General features: G+C 48.2%; 1 protein-coding gene across 2 annotated transcripts; it reads right to left on the bottom strand.

The window, feature by feature from the left end:
* Nucleotides 1-26: 26 nt before the first annotated feature.
* On the bottom strand, nucleotides 27-27,146 carry cep170bb (centrosomal protein 170Bb). 2 transcript variants are annotated; one of them, XM_066676172.1, is made up of 21 exons: nucleotides 27,039-27,146; nucleotides 22,963-23,028; nucleotides 22,745-22,878; nucleotides 19,038-19,127; nucleotides 17,012-17,090; nucleotides 16,153-16,211; nucleotides 15,652-15,760; nucleotides 15,220-15,333; nucleotides 14,433-14,921; nucleotides 12,283-13,481; nucleotides 11,928-12,077; nucleotides 11,745-11,850; nucleotides 9,896-11,596; nucleotides 8,020-8,248; nucleotides 7,577-7,736; nucleotides 6,448-6,486; nucleotides 5,598-5,729; nucleotides 5,250-5,338; nucleotides 4,790-4,883; nucleotides 3,681-3,732; nucleotides 27-2,891 (listed from the first exon to the last, which is right to left on the bottom strand). In XM_066676172.1, the coding sequence occupies exons 3-21, from the start codon at nucleotides 22,847-22,849 to the stop codon at nucleotides 2,737-2,739; spliced, it is 5,151 nt and encodes a 1,716-aa protein (XP_066532269.1). In that variant the 5' UTR covers nucleotides 22,850-22,878; nucleotides 22,963-23,028; nucleotides 27,039-27,146; the 3' UTR covers nucleotides 27-2,736. The 2 variants fall into 2 exon arrangements, with proteins under 2 accessions (XP_066532269.1, XP_066532270.1); XM_066676173.1 differs by lacking the exon at nucleotides 6,448-6,486.

The following is a 27,146-nucleotide window of genomic DNA, read 5'->3' as shown; positions in this document are numbered from 1 at the left end:
GGTACGTTTGGCTGCTTTCAGACTGATTTATTAAAAATGTGATGAAAAATCTCACAGATTTTCGTGAATTAATGACATCAGCGACGACAAACTGCTTCACGATGATGATTTATGTAAAAAATATCTGCAAAATGATAGTGGGAGGAGCTTGTTAGTCAATCAGAACTTAAATTAGTTCAGAAGCTCCACCCACCAAAAACCAGCAGCCAATGAGGTTACAGCAGAAGAGCTTAGATACATCCCCCTTCACAGCAGGAAGTGAACAAAAACACAGCATTTAGAGCAGCAACAGAAACAAAAACATTCAACTTTAGTTTGGAATCAGCAGTGACCCTCTCAAAGATAAACACATTCATAAAGTTACAGACGCACACAGATACCAACAAATAAATAAACATACATCAGTAAATCATTAAAGAGATGTTGTGACTGTGCGGTAGTGTATTTACGTGGATAATAATTAAAGGAGGTGCATTTTATTTGATTGTAAACATCCACAGATGGAAGTGAAGGTGATTACAGATAAAAGCACGTTTGGTGAAAGAGCTCAAGATTCAACAAACAGCTCCCACTAAAGTAACAAACTTTAATCCTTTATCTTTATTCTCACTCTAAACACACAGTTCTACCCCCTCAGCAACACCACACACACACACACATACAGCGTCTGGCAGGTGCTTTAACCCAAGGATGTTTACACTGAAAAACTCCACAAATTAACCTCTGGATTCAGTGAAGGTGGTGTTTACGGTTTTAAAGTGAATTAATCCAGACTCGGTTTTAATCTCAGAACATTCTTTTAAACAACAGAGCTTAATTAAGACACAGAAATGAAGTCAGACTTAACATCCTTTCAGCTATAAGACTCTATAAACATGTTATAATGCTTTCATGAGGTGTTATAAACACAGCTTTAAATAGTTCTGAATTTACATTGCTCTGTAATAGAGTGTTTATTTTGATTTATTAACTAACGCAGTGTGATGCAGTGTTGAGGACACGATGCTATGGGAACAGTAAGGAGTTTTACACTAAATTAAAACTCCTTAAAGCCAAAGCTTCACTTAGAGCTCACAATACAACTTCTATCTCTTATAATCGTGCAATAACAACATGCTATTCACACTGTTTAATACAAATAAGTGGAGTAGAGTTATGTGTTTATAGAGTCTTATAAACAATTTCAGATTTGTTATAACATCGGTTTATAAACTCAACTCAACAAACCCAACTAAACATTCACCGTCAGAACAGAACACAGGACGACACGTGATGACCACTGGACCACGTGGACTTCAGACAGAACATATCTCCACTCCTCTGATCCTCATCATTTCAACACACCGACCAATGGGAACGCTCTAAAGGTTCCTCAGAATTACTGAATCTCTACATTAACATACAGTCAAATTTAGAATATTCAGCAGAGCCAAGCTACAGCTTTGGAGTTTTTACTGTTTCAGTTTCAGCAAAATAACAGCCCCAGTTTATTAATGTATTCATTTTAAAGCTCTGCCTCTACATTCAGAATTCAGACTTAAGCTTCAAAAACGTGTGATGGGATCCTCACCATGACTGTGTACTTCCCCGAATCATTCTGCTCCAGTGTAGACTTCACACGTCTACATTCATTCAGGGGGATTAGTCATCCTGCTGCTTTAAAATCACTCAAAGCACTTGCATTAAATATTATAGCACCACCTTAAATCCAATCAATAAACATTCTGTAAAAGGGGTCATATACATGCACTCAGTCGTGAAACAGTCAAAGCAGGTGGAGTGTAACAGGGGTTTTATACAGTGTTAATGCAATCATAAACTAAGTGTGAATTTATATTAAAAATGTAAACTGGATTAGTACTGTGAACAGGATCAGCAATGTGAATGGGATCAGTACCGTAGTCCAAATAAGTAACTTTAAATATAAAGCTCTAGCGGAGTAGAGCTGGGTTTGGTGATAAACACAGGTGTGGTCTGAAGGGTAGCGTAGTTAAAAACAGGAGGTATTTTAGTCATTTGACATTTCCCCAGGACTAATGGACACTAATATTGTCTCAGTAGGGCTTCACTGGCTGTTGAACCTAAAGGGTTAATGAAATATGAAGTTTGTATATGCTGATTAATATGCAAATGAGGTGGGCCAGTCCTGCACTGAGAGTGTGAGTGGTTGGTTCTTTATGGTTCTGTTCATGTTTATTCACTGATTCTATTCTCTTTCATAAACACAGTCTTTTCCCGTTGCCGAGGAACAGCGCGAGCTCCTCTCACTAATGGAATATTGATATAATATCGATGATATATTCTAACTCATAATTTTCATATCATTCACCATCCACAACATTCAACAAACATCTTTAGCAACAATCACAATCACAGACATCGTCACAGCAGAATAAATAACATTGCATCGGTTTCAGTTCAGTCAGTCACTATTTTACAGCATTCAGTAAACAGCAGGTTCCTCCAGGGGGCGCCGTGTAGTCAAAGCTAGAACACATGATCTCGACTGCTGTGTAACGTCCAGGAAACAAACCCCTCCTGAAGTCTGTCCACTCTCTGAAGCCTACTACGTGTTTTTATTTTAATAACGGCGTGATTTTTTTTGCGTGTTTGCGTACATTAGCCTGTGCAGCGTAGCATCAGAACTCTAAAAGCGCTAACGGTATTTCCAGCGGGTTACAGCTACAGGACGAACAGAACAACGATGTGTTTACGTGAAAACTGCAGACGACAAACTCACACACCGCGTTTCTCTGCCCCACGAGCACCTCTCTTAGAGCTAGCGTTAGCATTAGCAGTGGCGCTGGATGACGGCCTGCTCTTCGCTGCAGGAGCCGAGGCGCTGGGGAGAACCTTCAGGGCTCCACAGGGTTCTACAATCGTGTTGATCACTAAATAAAGAATAAAGACAATCAACAAAAACAGAGCACAGTGAATGTTGAAACAAAAGACGAATAACTAAAACAAGTCTCTTTAGGCTTTGTGATCCAGCCCCACCTCAAACAGGAGTAATCGCTACAACTGGGTTTTTCAAAGCTCCAACAGAAACCCTGGATAGATTTGCTACAAAGAACCAGGAGGACGTGTGTCCCACTCTGAGAGGGAGATTAAAGCTGGACTAACAGAGGACACACTCGGGACAGAAATGACTTCAAAATAAACCTGTGTTCTGTAAAAGTGATTAACACTTATTCATAATCAAACATTAACTCACACTGTGCAAACATCTCATTAAAACATCTTTTCACAACGTAACAAAAACGTTTATTACTATATTTCATTACGTCGGCAAAAGTAAGAAATAATTTGTAACAGTTTGTGTTTTTTACTGAAAAAGAAAAACTCAGTTCAGCACAGATTCTAAATGATGTTCAAATGTGATCTGTCCAGCAGAGGGCCACAGAGAGAGGATTTAATTGAACAGAAATAACACAGATCTACAATCCTTCTCCTGAGAAATCTCCATCAGCTTTATCCAGTCTGAACATGTTTTAAAAAACTGAGACAAAGTCTGAGCTCATTCTGAACCTTGATGGAAAAAAGTGGCATTTGATTGTGAGTTAAATCTGGATCAGGATTCAAACTTTTCAGATACAGACCCCTGCTTTAAAGAGCTATGCTACATGCTACATGCTAACACTGCTCTGAATCAGCAGCTGATGCTAATGATTAAAGCTCACCCTCCAGCTGCCTCTGGACTCTGCGCAGCTCCTGCAGAATGGAGGAGATTTCCTGCAGAAAACAACACATTTTAACTCTTTAATATTACCATAAACTCATTAATTAAACAATCTGCTGAACAATGATGAATTGAATGTAAAGTATATGTTAAACTGTAAGGGTTCAGACAGGGGCCCCGTTGCCCACTAGGCCAACCCCAGCCAGCAGAGGGAGACATGGAGCCAGCACAATTTAGTTAAGAGAAATCAGCAGCACCTGTTTCTCTCCTACTTAAGGAAAGCCAACACGCCCCTCAGTGCTCAGTCTTGGGGTTCTCCACACAAGCCTGGCCAGTCATTTTGGTAAAGTCCCTAGAGTGTTCTCCTGGGTCTCTTTCCTGTGAAATCTTCTTGAGCCTTTTGTTCTTTATCTCTTATTAAAGCTTATTGCTTTTCTTCTTTTCTCAAATCTTTTGGTTTGGCGTCTTCGCCTTTTTAGCTGTCTTTTCCTTCTTTAATTTGGGAAGCCCCTTTTTTGTTTTTAGTTGCCTTTTGCTCTCAGCTTTTGAACCATTCAGTCTTCCCTCTGTTGACTCTCTCCAACCCCTTGTTGGTAACTGTTAGTTAAATGTAATTTTCTGGTTATTCTGAGCCCATTAACCAACTACTCCACTAGTAGCTCACTCAGGGCTCCTTGGTTCTAACCCATCCCTGGGTAAGCTATCATTTTATACATTAAACTATGTATAAATATTTATGTCGTGTCACATAACACTCCTGAAACCGAATTAGTTCTTTGTTCATCTACCTTCGTTAAATTTAAGAAGGATTATGAATTTTCAGGAATCTGTAACTTCCCCAGAAACAAACCCAGACCTCATTGAGGGACAGTGAGGTTGTTCTGTTAGAATGCTAAGCTACTGCCCCCTGCTGTCTGGACCGTACCATGCAGGTGTAATCATCTGATTAGCGTAATGATTAGACCTGACTGTGACTGGTCCGCTGGTCTGAGCTGCTGTATAACAGGCTGTGACTCTGTGTCTGAGGATCGTGAGGTTCATTTTAACCCCTTCCTGACCGCGCTTTAGACCAGGGCATGTGTGGTGTGGTCAGTGAGGGTGAAGCCTGACCTTGTTGGACGTCTTGATGATGGGAACCTCGTTCTCAGCGTTGATCTTGGCCTCGATCTCCTCCCACACCTCCGTTTTATTGTGGAACAGGGTTCTGAATGAAAAATAAACAACAAACTGAGTCAGATCACAGATTTAATCCAGCTCTATATCAGCATTCTTCTACACACAGCGGAGAACCATCAGAGCTAGAACCAGACGCCTGGATGTAAACGTGTAACCACCTTCACTCAGATAAAGCTTGTTTATTCCTCTTCAGCCGAGACACACTCACTGTTTCCTCCGAGGCTCAGCCACTGTTATAGTGGTCTATTACTGTGTGGGTCGCCCTCTACCAACAGAACCAGCTTACCTCATTTCCACAGGGGAACTAATCCTGCCCCAGTGGAGCTCAACTAAAGGAACAGGAGACGTGAGCTACAGCTGAGATAGAAATGAGAAGTAAGGAGCGAAGTCTTACTTCATTTTCTCAGCCAGCTGCTCTGTGTTTTCTCTGATGGCCTGAGAGAGCTGAGACACAGGATTCAGCATCAGGTTATCCAGGATCACCTGAGGACCATAACACACACACACACACGTTTTTGGGATGGAGATAAATGTGTAGTGTGTGTGATACTGGTGATAAACTGCTGAGAAGAAGCTCTTCTTGACTTTACTGTTGTCTCAGGGTAGGTTTAATGATTCATTGCAGAGTAACGTTTATGATTTTTACACAGTAACTGTGAGAGAAGACACTAATGTTGACAACAGTAACACACACACATTGTGGGCAGTGTGCTGTCTGTGTGTGTGGGTGTGTGTGTTTGACCTCCTCTCTGTTCCATGGTCTGCGTTTAAGTGCCTCGTTATCATTCATGTTAGAGTCCGGTTCCACGGGACTAGATAACCCTGGGGGAACCTTCTGGTAGTTCAGACTGGCCTCAGGGATGTGCTGCACCAGCTGCAGGAACAACAACAACAACATAGATAAACACACACACACACAAGCGCAGAGACACTGAGTGAGAAGCTGTGCTGCAGTCAGGGCTGAGGAGGGTGAGGGACACTGAGAGGACACTCCTCTCTGAGCTGTGGACACACACATGTCCAGCACACAGCACTGACAAGGAAAAACCGTGAGGACACCCCTGGCCCGAGGGACGTCTGAGAGGAACACGCTCACACATATGGCTTTTTAAAAAACACATCTAGTGCAAGTTAAAGCACAATATTATTGCAGAATTATTTATTTCCCCCTCCATATTTACACCTAGGAAATCAACAAAATGTTTGACCAGGTGTGTCCACACACTTCACAGTGTAAACAAAGAGCTCTATGTTCAGACTCTGTTCATTATAGTCAGGTTTACACCAGTATTACATTGTTATAACAGGTTTACAGACTGATATCACTGTGGTATTAAACTGTTTAAAAACAATACATTCAGTTTAACACCCGTGTTACTGCAGTGTGATACTAGCCTTGGACCAAATTATTACACTGTTACTACACTGCTGCTATAAAGTGAACATACAGCTCCACTCTGTTTATACGACATGTGTTTGTGTTAGTTCTGGGGACGTGTGGACACATGCATTTACAGTTACATCCAGGTGGTTTAATAACACACACACACACACACACACACACACAGAGCAAATGAGCATGAGTGCTGCACCTGAGACGAGAAGAAGCCATCAAATGATGAAAATGAACTCTGTACAGAACGTAAAACAAATAATTATAAATTAAAATAGTTCAGAGTTTAAAGAGTTAAAATGAGGGTTTGGATTTAAAATCAAATTATACATTTAACTCAAAGATTAAAAGTTTAAATTTAGGATTTGAAACAGAATTAAAATAGTTTTAGGTTTAGGGTTTAGATCAAACCTCTCCACGGGCGGAGACGGTGGAGGTGGGAGTGTTGGTGATGGAGGGGTTAAAATCTGAGTTTAGGGGTTAGATCTGACCTCCTCGCGGGCGGAGATGGTGGAGGCGTGAGTGTTGGGGATGGAGGGGTTAAAGCAGGGGTGGGCAATCTTATCCGCAAAGGGCCGGTGTGGCTGCTGGTTTTTGTTCCAACCAACCAGGAGGTCACATGATCATTTGTTTTACTCAAGCCAACTAATTAAAGGAGTGAAATCAGGTGTGCTTGAGCCTGAATGGACTTAAATCCAGCAGCCACACCGGCCCTTTGCGGATAAGATTGCCCACCCCTGGGTTAAAGTCTGAGTTTAGGGTTTAGATCTGACCTCCTCGCGGGCGGAGATGGTGGAGGCGTGAGTGTTGGGGATGGAGGGATTAAAGTCTGAGTTTAGGTTTAGATCTGACCTCCTCACAGGTGGAGATGGTGGAGGCGTGAGTGTTGGGGATGGAGGGGTTAAAGTCTGAGTTTAGGGTTAGATCTGACCTCCTCGCGGGCGGAGATGGTGGAGGCGTGAGTGTTGGGGATGGAGGGATTAAAGTCTGAGTTTAGGTTTAGATCTGACCTCCTCACAGGTGGAGATGGTGGAGTTGGGAGTGTTGGGGATGGAGGGGTTAAAATCTGAGTTTAGGGGTTAGATCAGACCTCTTCGCGGGTGGAGATGGTGGAGGCGTGAGTGTTGGGGATGGAGGGATTAAAGTCTGAGTTTAGGTTTAGATCTGACCTCCTCACAGGTGGAGATGGTGGAGTTGGGAGTGTTGGGGATGGAGGGGTTAAAATCTGAGTTTAGGGGTTAGATCTGACCTCCTCGCGGGCGGAGATGGTGGAGGTGGGAGTGTTGGGGATGGAGGGGTTAAAGTCTGAGTTTAGGGTTAGATCTGACCTCCTCGCGGGCGGAGATGGTGGAAGCAGGAGTGTTGGGGATGGAGCTCGGTGACGTAGTTGTTCCCATTCCGGACGAAGTCTGAGAATCTCCGTCTCCTGCAACGTCATGGATCTCACGGGCCAGGATCGCCAGGTCCTTAGCCAAGTCCTGACTTAACCTACAGTAAACAAACACTGACACCAGTAAACATGCAAATAAACTCCAATAAAATGTAAATAAAAAGAGCCAACACATGTACAAACATTAGGAAACATTAAACCAAAGTACCAATAATCACCAAAATAAACAACAGGAAAACATCAACGATAAATATATCTAATCTCTAAACTAAGACCCAAATCTACATAAATAAATGGTGGACACTAAGGTGTGCTCTGATCTCCCGGGTGTTTGATATGATGTCACTAATTGTGATTAGTGATGAGTGAGTGTGTACTTACTTGGCGATTTCTGCGCTGTGATTGGTCCAGTTCTGAAAGTGTTCATTTTGGGCCTCATCCTCCTCCGTCTCCACGGAAATTAATTTGAGGCGAGCTGATTGGACGCTTTTCTGTGGCGTCTGAGTCTGGGTGGATGCAGAGGCCAGAGAACGTTTGTGTTTAGAACCAACTTCATAATCCTCCTCAGAGCTGGAGGAGTAACCAGAGCCTTTCTGTCGCCGGCGAGAACCTGCAGAGGACACGAGAGAATGAGAGACCAGAGGAAAACCAGAGCGGGAAATTTCATGTACAAATGTTGAATTAGGCTTGTCACATATTGCTAACGTTGTTGTAATGCTAGCTTATATACTGCTTTATGAAGTTAATGTTGTAGAATAGTAAATTCAATAGTCTTAACATACCGCCAGCTGAAAAAAAAAATGTCAGTATATAGTGAATGCCACATTAACAAAAATTCCAGCTTCCAATTTTATTTAGACTTCCACCTTAAATAGATGACCACTTCAAACCATAAAAAGACTGCCAATATATACTAAATATATATTAAAAAATATTACATTATTTTAAAAATTCCACCATTAAAATGCAATTTTCTTTAGACTTCTACATTAAATAAATGACCACTTCAATTAAACCTTAAAATCTTACTTGGACCGACAATATGGTCGATATATATTGACAGCGATCTTAATACAAAATTCCAAAAATAACAGTTATTTTATTAAATTTCCACATTAAATAAATGAACACTTCAAATAAACAGACACCTTAAAAAAACAATGCCACCTAAAAAGGACAACAATTATTTTTAGACTGCCACGGTCAATAAACTGCTGATGTATTTTCATGTTCCACTTTAAATATCCTGCCACATTTATCAGGTGCTTCCTTAGTTGAATGCCTTAGGCTTTTATAACCGTGGACTAGGCTCTAAGTGTATGAGCCTTTGTGTATGGTTTATGAGTCTGTGTGAGAGAGTTGCAGTTAAATGTCAGTGTTCTAGAAAGATCCACCTTAAAACATGACAAACTTAATTAAATGACAACCTTAAATTGCTGTCAGCTTATTTGGACTCTGACATTAAAGAAACTTCCACCTTTAAAAGACTGCAATTATCCTTAGACTGGCACCTTTTAATGAATTCTACCTTAAATTCAGTGGTCTGATAATATACCTGTCCTCCTTAAATTTCCTGCTAAATGTAACATCCAAGGCCTGGATGCCCCGTAAGCTCCTCCATGTACAGACAGTACTGCAGGACTGAAGAAGAGGAAGGGAGCGGTGCACATTCACTCCCTGGTGTCTGTGGGAGGTGCCCATTGTGACATCATAATCCAAATATTGCATAATGCATTTCAATGGGGGTAGTTCATACGATAATTGCATGGATTTTGACATGACTGGGACCAAGTATTACTGAAATCTCAGGGCTTAAGCATGAAAATGAACAAAGTTAGAGCATTGTGAAATTTGGTGCAATGCAAGGGAGGTCAGAGGAGAACCCAGAAGAACAGGGAAGTCAGGGGAGAACAAGGACGACAAAGGAAAACAGGGAGGTCCCATGAGAACTCAGAAGATCAGGGAGGTCAGGGGAGAACATGGGGGTCAGAGGAGATCTCAAGAGAACATGGAGGTAACAGGAGAACTCCGGAACTGGGAGGTCAGAGGAGAACTCAGGGGAACGGAAGTCAAAGGAGAACAGGGAGGTCAGAGGAGAATACAGAGTTCAGAGGAGAACACAGGGGAACAGGGAGGAAAGAAGAGAACAGAGATGTCAGAGGGGAACTTAGAAGCACAGGGAGGACGGGAGAATTCAGGACACAGGAGGACAAATGAGAGCTTTCATTCCTGTAGAGCCCCCTGAGCTTGTACTCACCAGTCGTGCTGCTGTGTTTGGGCTGCATGGCCCGAGTTCTGGTGGAGGTGTGAGTTCCTTTGCCATTGCTCTGTTTGGGTTCTCCTGAAGAAGATAACTTCCTCCCACCACTGGCTTCTGGAGGCCTGGTTCCAGTGGGTTTGGAGGACTCGTTGTCACTTGGGGTGGTGAAGGACCCAGTGCGCTTGCGGGGCAGAGCTAAGATATCCAGTCTAGAGAGCTTCCTGTCTGCGGGGATCTTGGTTTGTTCGGAGCTCTGAGACCCACGGTCTGTTTCTGCACCCTCATTATCGGACGCCTCTCCAAGCCGAGCCCGTCGCAGCATTGAGGCCCGGGTGGGTCTAGGGGCAGAGAGACTGTTGGACCGAGTAAGAACCTGTGGCCCCTTGTTGGCTTTGCTGGGATCTTCTTTCTGCAGCGGAGCTGAGAGTTTCTTGCGGCCGGTGGCTCGAGTTCCCAACTCCTGGTCTGATGCTGCGGTTTCTGTCCACTGCTGCTGGCCATGGTTCTCAGAGAGATCTAATGAACCACGGTTCCCTGTACTGCGCCGTAACTGGAGGCGACGAGCAGACTCTGCTTTTCCTGCGCTTTCTGCACCAACATGGTTACGCCGTTTCTCTGAAAGCCTCTCGCGGGCAGTGGGCTGTCGACTTTTCTCTTGAGCGGACAGACTGGAGGAGGACTTCTCTTTACGCTGCGCTGTTGTGGAGGTCCGTTTTTTGGGAGCACTCACTGGAGTGTTCTTGCTGCTGACCAAACTCACAGTACTTGCTGTGTCCACATCTGATTCTCCAGAGAGAGATTCATCTGCTGGAGCAGGGGAACTCCCCTTCCTGGACCTCTCACAGGAAGTGGATAGCTTTCCCTCTGGAGACACTATGGCTCGTTTGTCCTCTGGAGAAACTAAGGACATCTTCTCCTTGGGGAAAGCAGAAGAGTCTTGTTCAGCACCTTCTGTGCCTAAATCTCTTAAGGCAGGGTGGCTGGAGATATGCGGAAGCCTCTTGACCTGGATGTTGTCACTTGGTCTGTCTTTGGTGAAGCTCTCCTGCCGAATGAAGGAAGATACTGAAGGTTCTTTGGTGGGAATGCTGTCCCTGTCTTGGGTCTGGAGGTTGGGTGCTGAGGAGTTGGGTTTCACAGGCCTCCTGGGCTCCTGGCTGCTGAGGTGCCGGATCAGGATGGTGGTGGGAGGCATCTTTGGAGAAGGATCTCTTTCTTGAGAAAGAACAGGACTCCGGGACATATCGGACCTGCAGGAGCCATCTTCAGAGCCTATGTAGAAGGAGGTGGATTTGGGAGTTGCGGTGGGAGTCTCATGACTCAGAGAACTGGGAACACTTTCCAAAGGTGAAGTTGCAGAAGTTCCTCGCCGTCCCTGACTCCTACCGCTCCTGTCAAGGACAGAGCTGTCGTCTGAGCGGCTCGTGTCACTCAGACTGTCGTGATCCACATCATCCTGGACCCTCAGCCTCTGGGTGGAGTCCTGCTGATGGGTTCTGGAACCTCGCTCTGGTTCAAAGTCCAGAGAGGGATCCTGGTCAAGACTGGCATCATGTCTGATCAGGATGCTCGGGGTAGAGATCTCCTGTTTGTCCCCGCAGGGAGGAACCTGGGGAAGGAGTCTCCTGGTTCTGGAGCTTTGACTTCCCTCGGACTCTGAATGATCCTGACCTTGGCTCATCATGATCACTTTGCCATCTGCAAAAATGACACACAAAAGAAATACAGTCATTCATATGGAGGTCAATGGGGACAACCATTTTGTTCTAAGTTGTCAGAACTACTTGTCTGGCATCTTAACAATGACACATTTGTCAGATTCCGCTGTCTACTTTGGCCACATTACCTCTGTGTCCGAGTCCAGGTTGAGGAGCAGATCCTGGTGCACTGTAGGGGTCAGCAAGACTTGCCCAGCGGGAGACCCACCTAGGTCCTCCCTGATCAGCATGACCCTGCAACCAACAAGGAAAACTCAGGTTAAAGACTGATGCAGATAATTTGGACTTCATAAGGTCTAGGACTGAAATACCTGTATAAGGTCACAGGGGTCAGTGAGGCCAAAGTCCTGTGCTGATGTCATTATGATGTCACTCTGGGCAAAGGTCTGCTCATTGATCACAGGTCTGTAAACACCAACTGTCTGACCACTGTACTCTGGAGCGTCCAGCACTCCGAAAACCTGCAGACACATTATTCACATACACTTCCAGTTAGAACTTGACCAAGGGTATGTCACATTTAGTATAAACCCCAGGAGTGGATGTGGGGGTGCTGAAGGAACAGCGCAAGCCTCCTAACCTCCAAACCCACTGGTGTCTAAACTGTTTACACAGTTTAAACTTGCAATGTCTTAAGAGAACTTAATGGCCCAGAAGATGCTTTACCTGATCAATCATGCTGCGAGCCTCCTCCACCTCTTTGTCCTGTGTCTCTGTCTCGATGGTGTATGTTCCAGCATCGCTCAGACTGTCCTCTTCCTCCGTACGAACTGCTCTAGAGGTTCTGGGGTCCACACCACCCGCTAGAGCAGAGAACTGTAAAGATGAGGCCACAGGGGGGGTGCTGGAGACTGGAAGGTGAGAAGGAATGGGGACAGAGGCAGAAGAAGGTAGAGTAATAGCGACAGGGATGGGGACCGGGACAGGGACATTAGTCGGAAGCAGTGACGGAGAAAGAGCTGGTAACTGAGATGGGGAAGAAGGGAAGGAAACAGAGGAAGGTCCATGAGGTTCAACTGGAGAGGACAGGTCAGTGTGAGATGGAGACATCATCATCACCGGGGGAGCAGACATGGGTGGGGGGGATGTCCTCTCGGCATCTTTAAGAAACTCTGCGGAAAACTCCTGAGACAGTCTGGACTTCTTACCAACGCTGCCGAAGGGTTTGATGGTGATGGCCGGAGATGAGCGAGATGAGGGACCAGAGGATGAGGGTGAAGTGCTGCTCCGGCTCAATGTCTCCTCTGTCTTCTCAGTCCTCTCTGACTTGTCCCTCTTCAGAGAGCTGGACCGCTGCGGAGTGTGACCAGAACCTTTCAGAGGAACTGTGATCTGCTGAGTAGGGGGGATGTGCCCGTGGATAGACGCGGGTCGTTCTCCGTGGCCCATGCCTTTGCGGCGCTCCAGCTTGGCCTTGAGGGCAGAGTAAGTGTCGGCATGTGCAGGATTGTGGGTGAAGGACTGCGAGCGCTTCTTGCGGGGGTTGTCATCAAAGAACTCGATGATGAAGGCCTGCTGGCTGAGGACCTCCTGGTGTCCAGGCTTCACCTGGCTTGGAGCAGGGGAGGCAGCAGTGGGCGATCTTTCCTGGACAGGTTTATCATCACGTCCCTCTGGACAAACTGAAAAGTCCTGCAGCTGCTGAGGAGGAGACGGGGGACGAGGCTGGGTCTGGATGGACTGCTGAGATGGCACCAATACCTTAGACATGGTAGACTGCTGGGACTGGACAGATTGCTGGGATTGGACAGATTGCTGGGATTGGACAGATTGCTGGGACTGGACAGAGTGTTGAGACTTGCTTCGTTTTCCCTTCATCACAGGGTCCTCAGAATCACTCTGAGTCCCATCTTCATGATGATGACCTGCAGAAAAGAGAGTCCTGATGATCAGTGAGTAATCTTTGGGATTCCTGATGGTCAGGGTGTAATATCTGAATTTCCTGACAGTCAGTGAGTAATCTCTGGGAGTCCTGACGGCCGGGTTGTAATCTCTGGGAGTCCTGACAGTTAGTGTGTAATCTCTGATGGTCCTGACGGTCAGTGAGTAATGTCTGGTAGTCCTGACAATCAGTGTGTAATCTCTGATGGTCCTGACAGTCAGTGAGTAATCTCTAGTAGTCCTGACGGTCAGTGAGTAATCTCTGAGGGTCCTGACATTCAGTGAGTAATCTCTGAGAGTTTTGATGGTCAATGAGTAATTTATGGGAGTCCTGATGGTCAGTGAGTAATCTCTTGGAGTCCTGATGGTCAGTGAGTAATCTCTTGGAGTCCTGACGGTCAGTGAGTAATCTCTTGGAGTCCTGACGGTCAGTCAGTAATTTCTGGGATTCCTGGCGGTCAGTGAGTAATCTCAGAGTCCTGATGGTCAGTGAGTAATTTTTGGGAGTACTGACGGTCAGTGAGTAATCTCTGAGAGTTCTGACAGTAAGTGAGTAATCTCTGAGGGTCCTGACGGTCAGTGAGTAATTTCTTGGAGTCCTGACGGTCAGTGAGTAATCTCTGAGAGTCCTGAGGGTCAGTGAGTAATTTCTTGGAGTCCTGACGGTCAGTGAGTAATCTCTGAGAGTCCTGAGGGTCAGTGAGTAATCTCTGAGAGTTCTGACAGTGAGTGAGTAATCTCTGAGGGTCCTGACGGTCAGTGAGTAATTTCTTGGAGTCCTGATGGTCAGTGAGTAATCTCTGGGAGTCCTGACGGTCAGTGAGTAATTTCTGAGGGTCCTGATGGTCAGTGTGTAATCTCTGGAGTCCTGATGGTCAATGTGTAATCTCTGGGAGACCTGAGGGTCAGTGTGTAAGCTGTGGTGAGTGTGTAACCTTTGAGAGTCCTGATTTGCATGGCAAGGTCACTCTTGGTGCTGTAGGCATCGTCACAGGGTTTCCGGCGGCGCATCATGCTGACATCACTGTGGACGAGCCAATCAGCAACCTTGCTCTCAACCGACATGGTGTCGGTGGGCGTGGCCGGCGCTCTCCCGCCCTGTTTGCTGCGCTGGCGGGAGGAGAACTTGGTCACGTGGTCTTTGATGGTGATCTTGCCTGGCGTGCACTGATCAAACTCAATGGTGAAGGAGGCATGGCTCTGGACCACCGGCGGCGTTGGGGTGGGGGCATCAGTGTCCTTTGTGGGAATGTCATTAAGCTCCACCCCCGGGGCTTTGGGATGAGTTTGGAACTCCTTAGTTGGAATCTCGAAGTAGCTGGGCTCCCGGTGGTACAGGAAAACAGATTTCCCCTGAGGGTCTCGGAAATCTTGCAGAGAGCCATTCAGCTCCCCCTCAGCACCAGGAACGTCCTTGTGGACATCTGGGGACAAAAAAGGAGTCTTACAGATGCCAGGGGAACATTAATAATATAACAGATGGTGGGGCTTATCTGAGTTTGTGTTCCTCTGTGAAACTTTTATAGAGATAGGAGGATTAAAGGGGCCTGGCTAAGTGAAAGGGCATGGCCTATATCGGAGCTTGTGTTGTCTGTGCTGTGTTCCTCATGGTGTGGATCTTGTATACAAATAATAGTGGGGGAAGGGGCGGAGCCAGGTGAAGGCCATGGTATGGGCGTTGGTGTGAAGGGGTGGAGCTGATGTGGAAGGGGTAGGTCTTACCCGAGCGTGTGTCGTCTGTCTTGCGTTCCTCGAGATGTGGGTCTTTCCCTGCGTCCTCCTCCCCCCACCAGGACGGCTGACCGTACAGAGGAGTGGGGCGAGACATGGGGGCATCTGCACAGGCAAAGATCAGCCATAAGATTAAAACCACCACTCTTTCTATACTCACTGTCCACACATCTCTCTGTAGCTCAACACTTACAGACTGTAGTCCATCTGTTGCTCTGCATACTTTATAACCCCCTTTCCCCCTGTTCTTCAGCGCTCAGAACCCCCACAGAGCAGGTGTGATGTGGTGGTGGATCATTCTCAGCGCTGCAGTGACACTGACGTGGTGGTGGTGTGTTAGTGTGTGTTGTGCTGGTGCGAGTGGATCAGACACAGCAGTGCTGCTGGAGTTCTTGTGTGTCTGTGTATGTGTGTGTGTCTCACCTGTGAGGATCTTGCGTTCTGATTGGCTGATTTTTCTTTCCTCCTGCTCCTGTCTCTCTCTCTCTGAGGACTGCAGACCCATCTGGAGCTGACTGGTGTATTTCTCATGCTGAAAACCAGGGGGCAATGAAAAAACACATCGATACACAACCCTCATTACTGACACTAGCCTAACACACAGTATTCCACTGCATTAGTCTGATGATTAATGTCTTATAATGCTGTCAAAATTAAATCACTGATGCACATTAAAGGTCTGTGATTGTTGTGAAATGCAGCTCTCTCTGTTTTGTTTACGCTCAAAAGCACTGAGTAGTTTAAGGTGGAGCAGTGTGTGTAAGAAGTGACTATCTTTTAATGTGGAGCGGTGTGTGTGAATAAGAAGCGACTATCTTTTAAGGTGGAGCAGTGTGTGTGAGTACGAAGCGACTGTGGAGCAGTGTGTGTGAGTAATTGCTGATCATTGTTGGTTTATTAAAATAAATAATAATCCAGACCCACCTTCAGAGCCTCCTCTGGAACCTTGTGTTCACTCCGCTCCAGAACGTAAACGTGAGAATGTTCAGACGGAGTTAAGGTCACATTCTGGCCTTTCACAACAGACACTGACACACACTGACCAGGGAAGAGCCTCACCAGGAGAGACCCTCACTAGGATAAAGCCTCACCAGGAGAGAGCCTCACCAGGATAAAGCCTCACCAGGATAAAGCCTCACCAGGAGAGACCCTCACCAGGATAAAGCCTCACCAGGAGAGACCCTCACCAGGATAAAGCCTCACCAGGATAAAGCCTCACCAGGAGAGACCCTCACCAGGATAAAGCCTCACCAGGAGAGACCCTCACCAGGAGAGACCCTCACCAGGATAAAGCCTCACCAGGAGAGACCCTCACCAGGATAAAGCCTCACCAGGAGAGACCCTCACCAGGATAAAGCCTCACCAGGATAAAGCCTCACCAGGAGAGACCCTCACCAGGAGAGACCCTCACCAGGATAAAGCCTCACCAGGATAAAGCCTCACCAGGATAAAGCCTCACCAGGATAAAGCCTCACCAGCACCAGAAGAGGATGGTTATGGAGCCAATTCAATGACATAAATGTCTGAATCTAAGTGTAGAATATCTGAATTATTTTTGTCTCAACTTATCGGAAATATTTCAAATCTGAATATTTCAGCACCTCAAAAAGTCAAGTTTCAAATCAAATACAAATATAATTTAACTATAAAATCCTCAGACGAATTTCATTCAAACGCTCAGTGTTCAGGTTCAGATTCTTCAGTCTGAGTTAGTTCCACAGTCCATTCGGTCTGCAGCAGTTCAGCAGGAGAACGCCACCCAGGACGAGCATTGGAAGGATATCGTATCCGAAGCGGATGATGTCGGACAGTTTGAGGGTGATGTAGGTCTGGTCAGGAATCCTTAGGTCATTCACAAACGTCTGAAACAAACACAGACAACTGTAAACAGCCACAACTCCTCCACTCACTGTCCATAGTCTATACCCCTCAGTGTCTCTGCTGGACTGTGTCTCACACTGTTCTCCACTCTCTCAGTCCACTGTCCACAGTCTATACCCCTCAGTGTCTCTGCTGGACTGTGTCTCACACTGTTCTCCACTCTCTCAGTCCACTGTCCACAGTCTATACCCCTCAGTGTCTCTGCTGGACTGTGTCTCACACTGTTCTCCACTCTCTCAGTCCACTGTCCACAGTCTATACCCCTCAGTGTCTCTGCTGGACTGTGTCTCACACTGTTCTCCACTCTCTCAGTCCACTGTCCACAGTCTATACCCCTCAGTGTCTCTGCTGGACTGTGTCTCACACTGTTCTCCACTCTCTCAGTCCACTGTCCACAGTCTATACCCCTCAGTGTCTCTGCTGGACTGTGTCTCACACTGTTCTCCACTCTCTCAGTCCACTGTCCACAGTCTATACCCCTCAGTGTCTCTGCTGGACTGTGTCTCACACTGTTCTCCACTCTCTCAGTCCACTGTCCACAGTCTATACCCCTCAGTGTCTCTGCTGGACTGTGTCTCACACTGTTCTCCAGTCTCTCAGTCCACTGTCCACAGTCTATACCCCTCAGTGTCTCTGCTGGACTGTGTCTCACACTGTTCTCCAGTCTCTCAGTCCACTGTCCACAGTCTATACCCCTCAGTGTCTCTGCTGGACTGAGAACGGTCACCAAACAGAAACATCCAGCGAGAGGTCTGCACCCCCTCAGGACTAAATAACCATGTAGAGCCCGCAGTGAGTAAAAACTGTGTTATTGTCTAAAAATATAACACCAGCACAGTCAACAGCTGAATAACCAATAAACAGTTAAACTCATTCTAACCCTAACCAGCCAGTCTCTCCTCTGTGTGTGTGCGTGTGAGAGAGAGACACTGCGTGACCATGCTCATACGGCCATCTCCATGTCATGTTTGTGAAGGAATTTAAAGTCAGTGATGAGCGAAGGTGCTGCTCGTAATCACTGTGCTCCCATCACATCTACAGTGAGTGAGAACTGTGATCTGTATGAAATGATCTTCTGTGATTCACTCTGATTCTTAAAGTCAGTCTGCTTTAATAAATCACAGGTTTTTTGATGGAGAATGAACTGTAGTTTCTCCAGGACAGGGTTCTAACTTTAGTTCTGTCTAAAGCAGAGCTGTAAGCTCCCAGCTCTGACCTCGCTGTAAATCAACCCCTTTTACGACTGAGACTCCACTGGCTGCAGCACTGAATGATGGATGTTTAACTCTAGCTGCTGATTGGCTAAATATAGGTGATGACCAATGAGAAGTAGGTTTTCTGTTTATGAGCCGAGGAGTATCCGCACCTCACTCCAGCCGACAAATACAGGACAAAAACCTGCGGGCAGGAAACGGACAGATGTTGACTAGAGCAGGACAGATGTTGACGGGAGAGAGGCAGATGTTGACGGGAGAGGGACAGATGTTGACGGGAGAGGGACAGATGTTGACGGGAGAGAGACTTATTTTGACGGGGGAGAAACAGATGTTGACGGGAGAGAGACAGACGGGAGAGACATATGTTGACGAGAGAGAGACTTATATTAACGGGAGAGAGACAGATGTTGACAGGAGAGAGACAGATGTTGACGGGAGAGACATATGTTGATGAGAGAGAGACTTATATTGACGGGAGAGAGACGTTGACGGGAGAGGGACAGACGTTGACGGGAGAGGTTGACTGTGTCACTGATGAAGGACTAGAGGACGAGCGACACACACTGTGCAGCGACAGATGAGCTACTGTCTCTGACTTTACATCTACAAGGTGGACCAACGAGGGAGGAGTGTCTCACAGAGTGGACAGAGGGTTCAGTGCTGTGTAATTGTGTAGTTGTTGTGTAATGGTTGTGTAGTCTTTGATCTTACCCCATTTAAACTTCCCAGGTCTTTAACCAGATGCTCGTCTGTAGCTGGATTATAATTAATAACAGCATGCTGCTTATCAACACTGCGGGACTGAGAGAGAGAGAGACACACAGAGAGAGAGAGAGAGAGAGAGAGAGAGAGAGAGAGAGAGAGACAGAGAGAGAGAGACACAGAGAGAGAGAGAGAGAGAGAGAGAGAGACAGAGAGAGAGAACTTTATTTAGCCATCAGTTGACCTTACACAAATTCACATTATGAATAAATAAATAATGATAACATTAATCCATTAAGAATTAAGACATCAGCAGGAATATTGCCCAAGGAACAGCCACCATCACCTATGCTTTCTAAACCGTTCAGAGACACAGGGAGAGAGAGAGACACATTCCCCTTCATCACCAGGTCGACTCCCATCAACCCTGCCTTTTACACACCGCTCAAATCTTCACCCCCAACACTCCACACCAATGAGAACCCCCAACGCTCCACACCAATGAGAACCCCCAACGCTCCACACCAATGAGAACCCCCAACGCTCCACACCAACAAGAGTCCCCCCCAACACTCCACACCAACGAGAGTCCCCCCAACACTCCACACCGACGAGAGTCCCCCCAACGCTCCACACCGACAAGAGTCCCCCCAACGCTCCACACCGACAAGAGTCCCCCCAACACTCCACACCGACAAGAGTCCCCCCAACACTCCACACCGACAAGAGTCCCCTCAATACTCCACACCGACAAGAGTCCCCTCAATACTCCACACCGACAAGAGTCCCCTCAATACTCCACACCGACGAGAGTCCCCCCCAATACTCCACACCGACGAGAGTCCCCTCAATACTCCACACCGACAAGAGTCCCCTCAATACTCCACACCGACAAGAGTCCCCTCAATACTCCACACCGACAAGAGTCCCCTCAATACTCCACACCGACAAGAGTCCCCTCAATACTCCACACCGACGAGAGTCCCCCCCAATACTCCACACCGACGAGAGTCCCCTCAATACTCCACACCGACAAGAGTCCCCTCAATACTCCACACCGACAAGAGTCCCCTCAATACTCCACACCGACGAGAGTCCCCCCCAATACTCCACACCGACGAGAGTCCCCCCAACACATCATGCCGATGAGAGTCCCCCCAACGCTCCACACCAACGAGAGTCCCCCAACGCTCCACACCAACGAGAGTCCCCCCAGCGCTCCACACCAACGAGAGTCCCCCCAATACTCCACACCGAAGAGAGTCCCCTCAACACTCCACACCGACAAGAGTCCCCCCCCAATACTCCACTCCGACGAGAGTCCCCCCAACACATCATGCTGATGAGAGTCCCCCCACGCTCCACACCAACGAGAGTCCCCCCCGACGCTCCACGCCGACAAGAGTCCCCCCGACACTCCACGTCGATGAGAGCCCCCCTGACGCTCCACGGCGACGAGTCCCCCTGATGCTCCACGCCGACAAGAGTCCCCCCAACACATCATGCTGACGAGAGTCCCCCCGACGCTCCACGCCGACGAGAGTCCCCCCAACACATCATGCTGATGAGAGTCCCCCCGACGCTCCACGCCGACGAGAGTCCCCCAACGCTCCACACCAACGAGATTCCCCTCGACACTCCACACCAACGAGAGTCCCCCCCGACGCTCCACGCCGACGAGAGTCCCCCCAACACATCATGCTGACGAGAGTCCCCCCGACGCTCCACGCCGACGAGAGTCCCCCAACGAGAGTCCCCCCCGACGCTCCACAACAACGAGAGTCCCCCCGACACTCCACGTCGATGAGAGCCCCCCCGACGCTCCACGGCAACGAGAGTCCCCCCAACACATCATGCTGACGAGAGTCCCCCCGATGCTCCACGCTGACGAGAGTCCCCCCGACGCTCCACGCCGACAAGAGTCCCCCCGACACTCCACGTCAATGAGAGCCCCCCTGACGCTCCACGGCGACGAGTCCCCCTGATGCTCCACGCCGACAAGAGTCCCCCCAACACATCATGCTGACGAGAGTCCCCCCGACGCTCCACGCCGACGAGAGTCCCCCCAACACATCATGCTGATGAGAGTCCCCCCGACGCTCCACGCCGACGAGAGTCCCCCAACGCTCCACACCAACGAGATTCCCCTCGACACTCCACACCAACGAGAGTCCCCCCCGACGCTCCACGCCGACGAGAGTCCCCCCAACACATCATGCTGACGAGAGTCCCCCCGACGCTCCACGCCGATGAGAGTCCCCCCCGACGCTCCACAACAACGAGAGTCCCCCCGACACTCCACGTCGATGAGAGCCCCCCCGACGCTCCACGGCGACGAGAGTCCCCCCAACACATCATGCTGACGAGAGTCCCCCCGATGCTCCACGCTGACGAGAGTCCCCCCGACGCTCCACGCCGACGAGTCCCCCTGATGCTCCACGCCGACGAGTCCCCCTGATGCTCCACGCCGACGAGAGTCCCCCAACACATCATGCTGACGCGAGTCCCCCCGACGCTCCACGCCGACGAGAGTAGGTTTCTTCAAGAAAAAACAACCTCCTGTTGGTGGTCAGTGAGAGCAGCCAGTTGTTGTTGGGAGGGGATGGACAGTAACCCACGTATTTCATGACATGAACTACATCCTATTTATGATCCTAGGGAACAACTAAATAAACTGACCAGCATGCACCGCACCAAAACAGACGGCGATCAGTCTGTGCAGCGCCGGGTGAAGTCTACACCAGTAAAAGTCCCCAACACCCTACAACAGTAAGAGTCACCCAACACTACACCATTAAGAATCCCCCAACACAACAGACCAAAATGAGTCCTCCAACATTCTACACCAATAAGAGTCTCCCAGTAGTCTACACAGACAACATTCTCAACATCTTACATCAGATTCCCCAGCAGCAGGTAACACTTCTGTTGCGTGAATATTTAAATTTTAAATTAAGTTTGTACTGCTCAAGAATGCTTGTATGGTTTGAGTAGAAATATTTCCCTTAATGCTTCAGCTCTTATTTGTTATACATCGTTATGAGGACTCATTAATCACCTTAATGAGTTACATCAGCTCATCTCTCTTCACCTCAGCTCATTTCATCACTGCTCCCTGATAAAGAAGTATCAAGCCAAAATGCTGAGGAGGATCCAGTCATATATGCTGTCTCTGACTTTGATTTTTGGAGAATGGTAGTAGATGTAGTAGTAGATGTGTTTTGTTTCTGATCATTTGTCTGGGCAATGTTAGTAAATACTGTGCTGTGTTCATACCTAAACAAAGTTGGCAATTTGATCTGTGTATAATTAGTGTGACTAGTCAGGATCCTTACCTGAGTTATCTGTGTTTGTAAACCTACCATCTGATAGAGTAGTTTGTCCCAAACAACACTACAACAGTAGGTGAATAAATGATGAGTAAACGATGACTAACATTACTGCTGTCGTTACTGTGATCTCTTCCCATTAGAGACAGTGGTTTGAAATATTTTCAGCTACAATTGGTGGAGGAGCTGTGGAAAGGCGTCCAGGGAGCGAGAACGAGTCGAGTAGGTACCATGCAATGGATGAGTCCCTCAGCAGTTTACACCAGAAGAGTCCCCAGGGTGGGAGCCGTACTGCTGCAGTAATCTACACCTGGACCAGGATTAGTTTTGTTCCTCACACTGGACGAGAGCCTCTGGTCAACGCTGGACAAAGAGTTAGAGACTGACCTGCAGCATGAGCTCACAGTCCTCCCGCCCCACGAAGATCATCTCCCTCGGCAACCGGTGCCGAGTCCCAGAGCTGCTGACCAGAAACCACGACTTCACGCTCATCTTCAGCTCCTCACTGACCCCAGGGCATGCTGGGAAAACACACACAAGTCAGCACTGTGTCCTAACTTCAGACCACATTGCAAGCATGGTGACTTCACACAGGACAAACTTACTTCTCCAAGGTGTCTCACTGATGTCTCATGAGAGCTCACACTGATTCTCCTGAAGGTCTACAGACACTGCAGAGAGAGAGAGCAAAGATATTACAGAAACACCACAGAGACAGTAAAGGAACACTACAGAGATATCAAACAGCCCTTTTTCACCAGTGTGGAACTGGTTTGGTTCTGGTTCACAAACCTAATTTGGAACTGTTCACATTGCCACAGACATAAACAGGTTTCTGAACCAGAAAATTAGTTCCCAGCTGGAACCAAAGACACTAGATTTATCAGCAGGGACTGTGATGGCATCCGTGGGTGAGTGGAGAGATAAAGAAGCTCCAGAAAGAGCTCAGAGCCTGAAATAACGTGTGATGGCACAGTGGAGCTGGACGGTCATTTACAGAGTGTTATAGAAATAAATAAAACAGGGACCTGCTCCGTCTCTGTGTGTTCTTAGTGCCACTCCAGGAGCTTCACCTACTTCTCTCCACTATTCTATGTGTTCTCTCGGGTCTGGAGCTCAGCAGACGACTCGGAGCTCTACATCATTTCCACATGTGTTTCAGATCACTGTGATCTGACTGTGCTGTAAACAGTGGATTAACCATGACTCTGTCCGGTCAGAGTGGCGTGTTCTCTCCGTGTCTGCGTGGGTTTCCTCCATGTGAATGTCTGTGAGGAGTGTGGTGTGTTCTCTCTGTGTCCGCGTGGGTTTCCTCCGGGTGACTGTCTGTGAGGAGTGTGGTGTGTTCTCTCCGTGTCTGCGTGGGTTTCCTCCGGGTGAATGTCTGTGAGGAGTGTGGTGTGTTCTCTCTGTGTCTGCGTGGGTTTCCTCCGGGTGACTGTCTGTGAGGAGTGTGGTGTGTTCTCCCTGTGTCTGCGTGGCTTTCCTCCAGGTGTTCCGGTTTCCTCCCACGCTCCAAAAACACACGTTGGTAGGTGGATTGGTGACTCAAAAGTGTTTGTATTTGCGAGTGTTTGAGTGAATGTGTGAGTGTGTGTGTTGCCCTGTGAAGGACTGGTGCCCCCTCCAGGGTGTATTCCCGCCTTGAGCCCAATGATTCCAGGTAGGCTCTGGACCCACTCGGTCTGTGTGTATAACAGAGCAGCAGGGGGGAAGGCAGACCCACTCGGTCCGTGTGTATAACAGAGCAGCAGTGGGGAAGGCAGACCCACTCGGTCAGTGTGTATAACAGAGCAGCAGTGTGGAAGGCAGACCCACTCGGTCCGTGTGTATAACAGAGCAGCAGTGGGGAAGGCAGACCCACTCGGTCTGTGTGTATAACAGAGCAGCAGTGGGGAAGGCAGACCCACTCGGTCCGTGTGTATAACAGAGCAGCAGTGGGGAAGGCAGACCCACTCGGTCCGTGTGTATAACAGAGCAGCAGTGGGGAAGGCAGACCCACTCGGTCCGTGTGTATAACAGAGCAGCAGTGAGGAAGGCAGACCCACTCGGTCTGTGTGTATAACAGAGCAGCAGTGGGGAAGGCAGACCCACTCGGTCCGTGTGTATAACAGAGCAGCAGTGGGGAAGGCAGACCCACTCGGTCTGTGTGTATAACAGAGTAGCAGTGTGGAAGGCAGACCCACTCGGTCTGTGTGTATAACAGAGCAGCAGTGGGGAAGGCAGACCCACTCGGTCTGTGTGTATAACAGAGCAGCAGTGGGGAAGGCAGACCCACTCGGTCCGTGTGTATAACAGAGCAGCAGTGGGGAAGGCAGACCCACTCGGTCTGTGTGTATAACAGAGTAGCAGGGGGGAAAGCAGACTCATTCAGTCTGGGTGTATAACAGAGTAGCAGTAGAGAAGGCAGACCCACTCGGTCCGTGTGTATAACGGATGCACCTCTACCATCACACACTGCACCTCTACCATCACACACTGCACCTGTACCTCCACCATCACACAATGCACCTCAACCTCTACAATCACACACTGCATCTCAACCTCCACCTTCACCATCACACACTGCACCTCCGCCATCACGCACTGCACCTCTGCCGTCACACACTGCACCTCTGCCGTCACACACTGCACCTCTGCCGTCACACACTGCACCTCAACCTCTACAATCACACACTGCACCTCAACCTCCACCATCACACAATGCACCTCTACCATCACACACTGCACCTCCACCATCACACACTGCACCTCCACCATCACACACTGCACCTCCACCATCACACACTGCACCTCCACCATCACACACTGCACCTCCACCATCACACACTGTACCTCCACCATCCCACACTGCACCTCAACCTCTACCATCACACACTGCACCTCTACCTCTACCAGCACACACGGCACCTCTACCAGCACACACGGCACCGCCACCATCACACACTCCACCTCTACCATCCCACACTGCACCTCTACCTCCACCATCACACATTGCATATCTACCATCACACACTGCACCTCTACCATCACACACTGCACCTCAACCATCACACACTGCACCTCTACCATCACACAATGCACCTCAGGCCTAGGTCTGCAGAGCACACACAGGGGGTTATGAGTAATCTTGTTGAAATGAGTCGCCCTTTAATCTCCTGTGTAGTTTTGAAGAGGGAGTGAGTGGACAGAACTGGACACACTGTATCCATCAGCTCTTCACTCTGTGTGTGTGTGTGTGTTCTGCATCATGCTGATACAGTCGGACAGCTGTCAGCTAGAACAGCAGATTCTCACACACACACACACACACACACACACACAGATTAACCCTCCATTCTGTAGAGTGTGATTCTCAAACAGGGGATTTACCCAATACACACGAGCCAAAACATTAGGACCACTCAGAACACAGTTCCACTGTTCCACACACCAGAGGAACCCCATCACTCCAGAGAACACAGTTCCACTGTTCCACACACCAGAGGAACTCCATCACTCCAGAGAACACAGTTCCACACACCAGAGGAACTCCATCACTCCAGAGAACACAGTTCCACTGTTCCACACACCAGAGGAACTCCATCACTCCAGAGAACACAGTTCCACTGTTCCACACACCAGAGGAACTCCATCACTCCAGAGAACACAGTTCCACTGTTCCACACACCAGAGGAACTCCATCACTCCAGAGAACACAGTTCCACTGTTCCACACATGATCCTCTGCGTGCTCTGTACACTGCTGTGAAAGGGTTGATGGAGGAGGACCTCGTGGACTCAGGTTTCTCTCTAGTGGAGGTGAACGGAACCAGACGTCTCCAAGTCTGCAAAACAGTCAGACGTCGGGTTCCATTCACTTCCACTGTCCGCTCCTGACTCTAGAACATTCTCTAGAACCAGAACCACACTCTCCATCTGTGTTTACACCGTCACCCGTGAATTCTGGGGAAAGCGGGTGGAGTTTCCCTTTAATCCTAATGGCTTTAACTGATGAAGGGGAACTCCAGCAGAATTTTAAAATTGGAGCAGTTTGAGCCTCCTGCTTGTGTCTGAGCGTGAGGACACGGGTCTAAATATGAACACAGCGACCAAACAAACACACGAACACACGAATGAGCATATATATAAATAAATAAATAAATCTGCTGCTTATTGATGACGTGAGCCTGGGCCCCAGCCCGGACCTGCACAGAGATGACGTCAGAGTACCCACAGATAGAGGAATAAACATAAAGCGGTGTAAATAAACACAGACACAGTGTAAACACAGAGGCGAGGACTGGGGGTGGGGGCAGGTGAAGACCACCGTGCTGTTTCTGAGGATGGGCTTTTGAAGGATGCTGAGGCAGTGATTCAGCAGACAGCCTCCTCCTCGCGGCGGACTGAGGGTTCTAAAGGGTTCTAAAGCGTTCTGCCGGGCGCTGACAGAGCCACGAGGACAAGGTGGAGGAACACGTCGCGTCCAAATTGGTTTGGCGTCTCGTTCTCCAGGTTCTTATCGGAATTGTCCGCTCCACCTTAAATGCTGCAGCGGTTATATTCTGGCGCCTCAGAAACAGCGCGAGAACGGAACCGCTGCAGAATTTAAGGTGGAACTGAACATTCAGTGTAAGATTCTGCAGGATGAGGAGGAGACGCCGGGGCTGATTGTGAAGATGAAGATGATGGTGGACACTCACCTACAGCAGGTTCTCCATCCTCTCTCTCTCTGAATCAGCTGCAGCTCCACCCTGAACACGGTGCTCTGTGTGTGTCCTCTCACTCCACCAGCCGCACAACAGCGCCCC

Source organism: Hoplias malabaricus, chromosome 7, assembly GCF_029633855.1.
Source record: "Hoplias malabaricus isolate fHopMal1 chromosome 7, fHopMal1.hap1, whole genome shotgun sequence".
Lineage (NCBI taxonomy): Eukaryota > Metazoa > Chordata > Actinopteri > Characiformes > Erythrinidae > Hoplias > Hoplias malabaricus.
The sequence above is the reverse complement of the archived record's forward strand: the minus strand, read 5'-3'. Positions and strand labels throughout refer to the sequence as shown.

Coding starts and splice junctions, on each gene's coding strand:
- cep170bb (XM_066676172.1), bottom strand. CDS start 22,849: ATGAGCGTGAAGTCGTGGTTTCTGGTCAGCAGCTCTGGGACTCGGCAC. Junction 11,597..11,744: donor ACCTGGACTCGGACACAGAG/GTAATGTGGCCA, acceptor TCATTTTTGCAG/ATGGCAAAGTGATCATGATG. Junction 7,737..8,019: donor CACAGCGCAGAAATCGCCAA/GTAAGTACACAC, acceptor TGTTTACTGTAG/GTTAAGTCAGGACTTGGCTA.